The sequence below is a fragment of the Sinocyclocheilus anshuiensis genome, unplaced genomic scaffold (assembly GCF_001515605.1).
Source record: "Sinocyclocheilus anshuiensis isolate Anshui unplaced genomic scaffold, SAMN03320099.WGS_v1.1 scaffold587, whole genome shotgun sequence".
NCBI classification, from domain to species: Eukaryota; Metazoa; Chordata; class Actinopteri; order Cypriniformes; family Cyprinidae; genus Sinocyclocheilus; species Sinocyclocheilus anshuiensis.
This window is the reverse complement of record NW_015552579.1, coordinates 609,607-619,473: the sequence shown is the minus strand read 5'-3', so window position 1 is coordinate 619,473 and position 9,867 is coordinate 609,607. Positions and strand designations below refer to the sequence as shown.

At 38.4% G+C, this 9,867-nt stretch overlaps 1 protein-coding gene across 1 annotated transcript in view; it reads right to left on the bottom strand.

Moving 5' to 3' along the window:
• Window positions 1-9,867, bottom strand: part of LOC107665221 (protein hinderin-like) — a 28,805-nt gene that overhangs the window by 9,486 nt on the left and 9,452 nt on the right. The window contains exons 6-8 of the mRNA XM_016456004.1: window positions 6,265-6,389; window positions 2,408-2,654; window positions 1,625-1,757 (exon numbers count right to left, since the gene is read on the bottom strand). Coding sequence (XP_016311490.1) covers window positions 1,625-1,757; window positions 2,408-2,654; window positions 6,265-6,389 — 505 coding nt within the window. The remainder of the gene's footprint in view (window positions 1-1,624; window positions 1,758-2,407; window positions 2,655-6,264; window positions 6,390-9,867) is intronic.

The window sequence follows — 9,867 nt, the reverse complement described above, 5'->3', positions numbered from 1 at the left end:
GGTAAAATAATCCATGTGACATCAGGGGTTCAACCGTAATTTTACAAAGCTATGAGAATACTTTTTGTGCTTAAAAGGAAAAAAAAAACGACGCGGATATGCGGTTTACGTCGTTTACACTTTGATTTGAACGAAAACAACGTATCCGCGTGGCACAGCTGACACAAAAAAGCATACGCAATTTACATTCAGTGGATACTCTCCAAAATGGCACTAGCGTGACGCAGAGGAGACGAATTGTTGAATAAAGTATTTTTGTTTTCTTTTGCACACAAAAAGTATTCTCGTAGCTTTGTAAAATTACGGTTGAACCCCTGATGTCACATGGATTATTTTACCGATGTCCTTGCTATGTTTCTGGGCCTTGATCGTGTAAGGATCCTTGCTGTCTATGGGAGGGTCAGAGAGCTCTTAGAATTCATCAAAAATATCTTAATTTGTGTTCCGAAGATGAACGGAGGTCTTACGGGTTTGGAACAACATGAGGGTGAGTAATTAATGACAAAATTTTCATTTTTGGGTGAACTATCCCTTTAAGCATAATCATAGTAATAAAGCGCTTGTCTACTGATTTATTGTGGACTTGTGGGTATTGGCTTGTTCTTCGAGAGCATGTCCCTGCGGCATCAGACCCCGGGCCAGACCTGAGGTTGTTCAGGAGACAGCCTGCCAGCATCCAACCTCTGGCTTCTTAAATAAATAAAAAATAAATAAATAAAACTGTAAAATGACAAACTTCAGTGATTTCCTCAAATCAGGTTTGGTTTTGAATAATGCAAAAGTACCTTCCAGATGGTGGGCAACAATAAAATATTTATCTTCCATACATAAACTTTCCGTAGTGCTGGTAGGTGTAAACATGGTCATCTCGTTAGAGTTCATGTTTGGTATCAGTGTGCGAGGGAGGTTTCCCATGATGCTTTACCAACCAAGTCAAATGTGTCCTTTTAAAACAAATTAGGACTTGCATGTCATATGTACACATCATACGTATATTTGGACTGTCAACTTGATGCTCTATTCTCATCAATTATTTTAATTAGGGATGCACGATATATCGGCCACCATATTGGTATCGGACGATAAATGCTCATTTTTTCTGTTATCGGTATAGATTCCCCCTTCCATCACTGCTCCCACCCCTTCTCCTTTTTCACATTCATGCATTAAGAAGCACTATTACAGAGGCAGGGACTCCAAGAACACAATTAATACACAGGCTTGGCCCCTACTGCGCTGTTGAGACAAAATTGCTGTCATTTCCCTCTTTTCACTCCTTCTTGAACTGAACTTGTTCAATTGTATTTACTCGTACGGGTCTTTTCTTTGAGTTTCCTGAGAGTGGCTTCTCTCAAGCACAGGCCCCAGCCATCTTTAAATTGCAACAGCAGCCTCTCTACAAAACGTGGTAGTTGAGTGACCAAATTGTCAAGTGGCAAAATTAAATGTTATGCTCATCTAAAAATACAGAAAGGGTGGGTAAAAACACATTGGTTGTGTTAGACAGCTGGGCAGGAACTAGACAGGCTGGGATGACTTATATGCCTGTATGAAGAAACCCATCCATGGCACTGGAAAATATGAGTGGACCGTAGACAGCACCCTGAGGGACACCTTAACTCACCTGGAAGCCAGTGGAGTGCTGAGAAGGCCAAGAGGAGGAAGAGCAGATGTCCGGATGCTTTGTGGAACCACAGGAGAGGTGGCCATATCCTTCTTGGTAATGGAGATCTCTGCAGGGAGAAAATTAGAGATACCTGAAAGGATGTAATGCAAATTTCCAATTAAGGAGGTAACATAAAAGTGAGAGAGAGAGAGAGAATGAAGATATTTGTCTGCACTACTGTTTAAAAGTTTGGGGTTGCTCATCAAGGTTACATTTATTTGATACAATAAAATTATGAAATATTTCCACAATTTAAAATAACTTTTCTATTTTAATAAATTTAAAAAACAAATAATTTATTCCTGTGTTGGAATTTTCAACAGATATTACTCCAGTCTTAAGTTTTGCATGATCCTTGAGAAATCATTTTAATATGCTGATTTGGTGCTCAAGAAACATTTCTTGATGATGAAATCAGTTGGGCTGCTTATTATTTTTTTGATAACCATACATTTTTACATTTTTTTCAGGATATTGTGATGAATAGAAAGTTCAAAAGAACAGCATTTATTTTGAATAGAAATCTTTTGTAACATTATAAATGGATTTACTGTCAGTTTTAATCAATTTAATGCATTAATTTAATGCACTTTTTTAATTAAAAAACTTTTATTATTTACCAAATACACAAAATAATGTTCTTTTTAGCAACATCATATGACCCCTTTAACTAAAACATGCATTAAAAAAAAACTCACTAATGCTAATATTATTTAAACAAATGGTTTGTGCCAGGCTCTTACTTGCTGTACTGAAGGTATGACTGGCGGAGCTGCTGGTTCTGAAGCAAAAGTTTCTCTTCCTGTTGAGCCAACCGAGCTCGAATTCTCTCCCTCTCCATCTCCAGCTGTTTCTTCTGCAGGAGCAGACATCGTTGTTTCTCCTCCCAGTTCTCCCGACCAGGTGGTGGCGCTAGACCAGTTCGATTAGCACCACACACGCTGTCATTATCCATTCTGTGGCACTGATGAGAGAACTTGGGTTCAGAGACATTTTGGAAAAATAAATAAAACCACAACGTTTTGGAAAAGTCATGGAAATCTATTTCACAATTCTCTGTATAATAGAATTATGTTTAATCAGGTCCTGAATTTGGATGCAGGATTGCGCATATATTGCATTACTCATTCCCGCAGCTTTCGACTTTAAAATAAGGGAAATTGCTGTAAAACATTTATTCAATATAGCGTGTAGGTTAGATGAGTAAATAAATCCACACAAACCATGAGATCAAATCAGTCATTTGAAAACAGCGTGAGTGATTCAGCTGTACCGCGTCCTCTGTTTTTGACCTTCTCTTCACATCGGCGAATCTAGAGCTGCTGGCTGCTGCATGCTGCGATACAAGACTTTAGCTCGTGTTTCGGTACAGTTGACAATTGTCACTTGCCTAATCGGTCATTGTTGCATCGTCACAAAAATGTATTATTTTCATGTCTTTTTAAGCCATTCTGTACTGCAGAGGTGATATTCCTCGCGAGTATCCTCATAAGCCTTGTCGGTTTTGTCTTAAGTTAATGTAAACAGTTGCGAAAGAAAACGCATGTGTATCAGTATTGGATCCATGAAATAGGTCTTGTGGCAGCAGCAGCCTAATAAAGCTGTGCCGTCTGTCATTAATGTTAATCAAACAACAAAAGACAGAGAAAATCCCTCACTGCTCTTGACTAAATGTATTGTTGAATAACTTTAATATTTTAATTTACAGTTTATTCAATTTCTATAGCCTATTTAAAACACGTTCATATTTTAGAAAATGTAGCTAATATTTGCATCATTAATGATTTATCTTGTCCACCTGCAACCCACCCGCAAATAATCAGTATGCATTTTTTTTATTACCTAACCCACCCGACCCGCGGATTATCCGCAGCGCCCGCGGATATAACCGCCATCCGCGCATCACTAATACACATCACCTCTGACCATTTAATAATGTGGCCACAAAGGCAGGTTTTACTCAAGGGAGAGGACGCAACAACCCAAGGTCAATCACCAAAGAGATAAACATTCAGGACAAAGGAGAATTGTCCGCCTCTAAGGGAACAGAAATGGGCCGCTGACTAATTCAAGAGGAGGTCATGGAGCATGTAAACATACATTACTCACAGCCAAGGTTTCAGAGAGGACAAGCTCATTTCCCTTATACAAGATTAAGATGGAGGGTGCACAGTCTAAACTCAAACAACACACCATTTTTTTTAGTGTCGGTTAGTGAGTTTTCTTGTTTTGTTTTAGCTTTAATATTTTTAGTGACACTGCTTTGAAGGGGATGAATTTACAGATGGAACTTCTCTGAGAGGGTTTTAGTGTGCTGACAGGTTAACAGCTACAGATGCTAAGGTGTCAGCATGCCAAAACCCCTCTCTGAGAGGCTGCTTCTCTAAATCCATCCCCGTTAAAAGCATCACCGCTAGAGCCATCAAAACAGCGCTTCTGTAACAAATTCACCTTCAACACATTTTAAGGCAATTACTGTTGGACTTCAAACCACTTGCTGTGAGCAACGAACCGTTATTATGAATAATCCAGAGATCTATGATAGTTTTGAGCAATAAAAGAAGGCAGATATTTAGGCTTTTTATTTGTTGAATATCTGATCGTTACTCTGTTCAGAAAGGATGGGTCACTGGTTGGCATGAAAGATTTGCATGAAAGATCTGTGGTGTAGGCAGCATCACTGATTAGGAGTTCTATAGTATTTTGTCGCACCGCGCCACTTGCGTCCGGTGTAGACACGGTGTAACATTGGTTTTGCTTTGTTTCACAGAACTAATCGTTGCCTGGGTTGCGTACGTATGTGCGGGGCGGAGCTATCAAAATAGGGGCGAGACCCTTTTGGGGTAGGGGCGTGTTTGTTTTGGTGATTTCAAAACTAATGTCCAATTGCTTAATTTGTTACGAGTACATAATCATAGTAGTTTTGTCCCCTAATAAAGAAGTGAGAGGAAAGTCTAGCTGTTTGAATTCTAATTCTTTCCATTTTGCTTCATAATCGTCAATACACCAGCAAACTAGATATTTTAATTGTGCTGCTTTATAATAATCCCCCAAACAGAGAAGAGACAGTCCTACCCTTTCCTTTGGTAATTGTAGTGTTTTGAGTCTTACCCTGGGTTTCCGATTTTTCCATATAAATCTTGAGATCATTCGGTTCCAGTCATTAAATAGATTTTTTTGGTATCTCTACAGGTAGCAATAATCAAGGTAAAACATTCATCCTTATAATTTCTATTCGATTATACAAACTAAAAGTTAGAGGTGTCCAATTATCCAAGTCTGCTTTCAGTTCCTTCGTAATAAATCAGTTCCTTCGTAATAAATCCATAATTAGAAATATAAATTTTAGCCAAATTATTTGGTATGATAACCCCCAGGTATTTAATACTGTTTGTTTTCCCATTTAAAATTATATTTTTACAGATATTTTCCTGTGGTAAATAATTAAGAGAGGGTTTGGGTTTTGTGTAAATTTAGTTTATATCCTGAATACCAACCAAAGTGCTCAAGACAAGACATGAGTTTAGGTAAACTGGAATCTGGCTCGGAAATAGTCATAAGAATGTCATCCACATACAGGCATATTTTGTGTTTGGTTTCTTTCATTGGAATTCCTAGAATTTCTGTATCTTCTCTAATTGCCTGAGCTAATGGCTCTATGAATAGTGCAAAAAGCGTGGGACTCATGGGGCATCCCTGACGACATCCCCGTTCCAGTGTAATCGAGTTAGAAACATTACCATTTATTTTAATCTTGGCTGTTGGTAAATGATATAGCGGTTTAATACTTCTTATAACCTCTTCATTAAAGCCAAAACGTTGCAATACTAAATACAAAAACTCCCATTGCACCGAGTCGAAAGCTTTTTCCACGTCCAGGCTAATTGCCAGGGATTTGGAAGTATTTTTGCTCATGCTCTCGAACAAAAATAATGCACGTCTCACATTATCATGTGTCTGCCTACTTTTAACAAATCCAGTTTGGTCAGTATCAATCAAATCAGGAATTATATTTTCTAATCTTTTAACTATTATTGAAGCATATATTCTATAATCTATATTTAACACTGAAATAGGTCTGTATGCGCCACATTCTGTCTTATCTTTTCCAGCCTTTGGTATCACAGATATAACCCCCCTCCCCCCTTAAGAACATGGTTAAAACATTTTAGGAGCATGGGTTTCAATAATTCCCTAAATGTTTTATACCTCTCTGCTGGATATCCATCCCCTCCCGGTACTTTGTTTGCTTTTAGATTTGATATTGCACCATCTATTTCTGTTTCTGTGATTTCTTGTGTTACCAATTTGTTTTGTTTCATTCCTACCGATGGTCTAGAGATTCCAGAGATTCCAAAAAACGTTTTATAATTAAGGGGCTAGCTGTTGGGAGTATAGTTTCTTATAATATTTTTCAAAAGACTGTGATATTTCTTCTGTTTTATAACACATTACTTTGGTTTCAGGGTCTCTGATTTTAAAAATGGACCTCTCCATTTGTTGTTTATGGAGTTTCCGCACATGCTCAGTTTAAGCCATTTCTGGCCTCTCTCTATCGCTCTCTCCCACACACAGGCACATTCTCTTTTAGTACTCACCTTGCTGTGGGAGCAGGACTGATTGAGCAGGGTGATAGACTTGTTGAGTTTCTCTTGCTGTTGGGAGAGGTACTGCTGATAGAGTCCCAGCAGCTCCTGACACTCTCGGTACTGCTGCTGCAGGCCTGTGCCGCGGGTCAAGGGTCAACATGCACAGAATAACTCTGCCGCTTTCCCCACTTAGACTAAAACTCTCTCCCCTCCCAAGCCAGACATGGTAATCCATTTCCCCCACTGTAGTGTTGCCAACCTAATGCTGAGTAGGCAGGAGACTTTATACAGAAGGTATAAAATGAAAGAACCTCCCTCAGAGTAGTGCCCCAAAGGTAACCAGTAGCAGTAAAAGCAAGCTGTATGTCAAGTTAAATACTCAAACATTTTTTTTAAATGTCCAAAGTTGATGTTATCAAGCTTAAGATGATTTCTTGGTCTATATCAGTAGTTGAAAGATTTCCAAGTGGTCTGTGAGTCAACTGAGTGATTAAACAAACTGAGTGACTAAAAAAAATAAATAAATGAAAAAAATATATAAAAGGTAATTTTTACAGTATTTAAAACCGCATGTTCTGAGAAAGCTGGCGGTTTCCCTAAGATTTGGGGTGTTATGCAGATGGCTAGGCAAATTTGTTTGGACGCAATTCATTTATAACTTTTTTCAGATCTGAAAAAAATCTGAATTGGTATCATGCAGTTTTGGTGAGAAAAAAAGCGGTTCAAATTGAAATAAAATAATTGACAAAAAGTACCAACCCTGAATATGGTATAAAACCACAGTAATTCATGTAGTATTTAAAAATGCAGGTTATCATTTAGAAAAAGCTAAGTGGTTTTTCTAAGATTGTGTTTTTTGTTTTGTTTTTTGTTTGTTTGTTTTTTTACAGATTGCCATGCTAATTTGTTTTTATGCAATTCATTTATCATCTGAACTTTTTTCAGAAAATACAGAGAAAAAAAAATGCTATCAAAGTTTCGGTGAAAAAAAAAAAAAAGTCAAAATACAACTGGAAGGGTACAATCTAAACATCCTAAAATAAAAATTTAAATTGAATAACATAGGGCATAACAGGAAAAGCTACAAAGAACTGGCATTAAAAATGTCTCCCACAGAGAGCTCGGTTGCCCAGTGTCCTTATATCAAAACGAGGAGGAGACTGGTTGTACTTCTTCTCTGGCTCCTGACATCTCAGTCTCTCTGGCTGAATCCCAGCCACCAATACCTGGAGTCATGTTTGTGACTTTCTGAAAAAGTGCACAGACAGAGAAGAAAGTGAGAAGAAACAGCAGCACCACTGAGAAAACATAGAAGTGTTTCTTCGGGCGAGGGCTTCACACACTCCTCCATCTGGGTCTGGCTGGGCAGGATGCCAGGTTATGAGACAGAGAGAGCTGGCACACATGCAGCATTGGGCAGAACTCAACTGATCTGGAGCATAACCACAGCCACGGCGACTGTGCCGACTAATGAAAGCGTGACGTACGCTCGCTTACTCTCACACGCTCTGCAGAAATCTATTCGGTAGATCTAATTTTCCAACGTGGAAAGCAATAATGGAAAGCGACTTTTTTGGTCTTTCTTAATAATCAGCCTGGCTGTAGAGCACAACCCGCTCAGCGATCATCATAATACCTCAAGGCCCAGGAACTCCAGAGGGACAACACAGATCAAACTGACTGAAAGTTAGAACGTTACAGAGATTATTTATAGTCCTCATATCTCCGTTATTACAATGTCAATACGCACTAAATCCAGCCTCTGCTCAACAGCCTCTCAATCCAATACCCATTAAGATAAGCGTGGTAAATCTTACCTTAAAACAAAGGCTATTATTAAAATCTCCAGAATACTGCACAATGGAAAAAGAAAATGGAACTTCACAAATACAAACTTAACCCACAAGAGGCCATGCACTAGTGAGTCTTACCATGGTAAAAGGGGGGTGTCAATGTGAAGCTGTATAATTACAGTGGCTTATTGGTTTAAGAAAGAACCAGGACACTAATGTCCAATAAATGATTTAAAGGGGTCATATGAGGTTGCTAAAAAAGAACATTATTTTGTGTTTTTGGTGTAATGAAATGTGTTTATGCGGTTTAAGGTTAAAAAAACATTATTTTCCACATACTATACATCATTGTTTTTCCTCTATGCCCCGCCTTTCTGAAACGCGTCGATTTTTACAAAGCTCATCGTTCTGAAAAGCGAGGTGTGCTCTAATTGGCCAGTTATCTAGTGCGTTGTGACTGGCCGAATTCCTCAAGCGTGTGACGGAAATGTTACGCCCCTTACAGGTTTGAATCATATTTCTGTATTCAAAATTTTATATTTAAAACATTCATCTCCACATGAATTTAATTGCACTCATGCAACCTCTGAGCCTCATTAAACATCTGAAAATGTACCTACAAACGTTTGAATAGTCAGTGGCAAATCCTTTAAAAATAAAAGTTACACCTTCTTTCTTTGCGTGAACATTTGGGCGGCGTTATGCAAATCTTCCACACAGTGACGTAGACGTGGGGGCGTGTTTAAACGAGGCGTTTTAGGAGGGCGTGGACGAGTCTTAACTGTTATAAAGAAATTCTCGTTGGGTTTGAGACTTTAGTCTTTGCAACTTTAGGGATCATATCTATTCACGAACAGCTGGTAACACTCCAACGAGAAAGGAAAACTTGAAATCGCATCATATGACCCCTTTAAGTAATATAGTATTTGTATTTATAGTATTTATAATAATCTCTTCACAGTTGCCAAGCAATATGGTGCATTAATGGAACCGTTTACCAAAGGACGAAAACTAATCATTTACTTTCATCATATACTCACCCATGTTATTTCAGACCTACATGACTTTTTCTTTGCAGAACACCTTTTTTTGTCCATACAAAGAAAGTCAATGGGGTCCAGTGTTGTCTTGAAATATCCTCTTTTGCGTTCTACAGAAGAAAGTCATATGGGTCATAGAGGCTCTTCAGTTTGTTTTGTTGCATGCTATTGCTTGCATCTTGGTAACATTTTGCTAAATTATATACTACTTTCAGTATTCAAACGTACATGTGAATTTGTTATATAAAAAATTTGATTGACTGATATCAGTGATTCAGTGCTGTCAGTTTGAATGAGAAGCAAATCTGTAATTAAAGGGGTCCTATTATGCTCTTTTACAAAGTCTTGATTTTGTTTTGGGGGTGTACTAGAACATGCTCTCATGCTTGGTGGTTCGAAAAACGCATTATTTTTCACATAATTTACATTATTAAAATACCTTTCTCCCCATCCTGGCACAAACGGCTCGATTAGTTCCTGCTTTGATGAAGGTCTGCCTTCCGAAAAACAAAATGTGTTGTGATTGGTTAGCTGTCCCAGTGCGTTGTGATTGGCGAACAGCTTAGACGGTGTTTCATTACTGCCACGCCCCTTACTCCATCTTTCAACAAAAACTTTTTGGCGAATCCGGCACTGTTCTCCCTTGTGCTGTGGAAGCTGTCCTCAGTAAAATGCGCAGCACACAATAGCAAATTGGGGTTATAATGCTCAGGAACAGAGTTAAAAAATAAATTGCAACCACTGTTTCCTGACATCATCCGCTTTCGGAAGCCCAAACA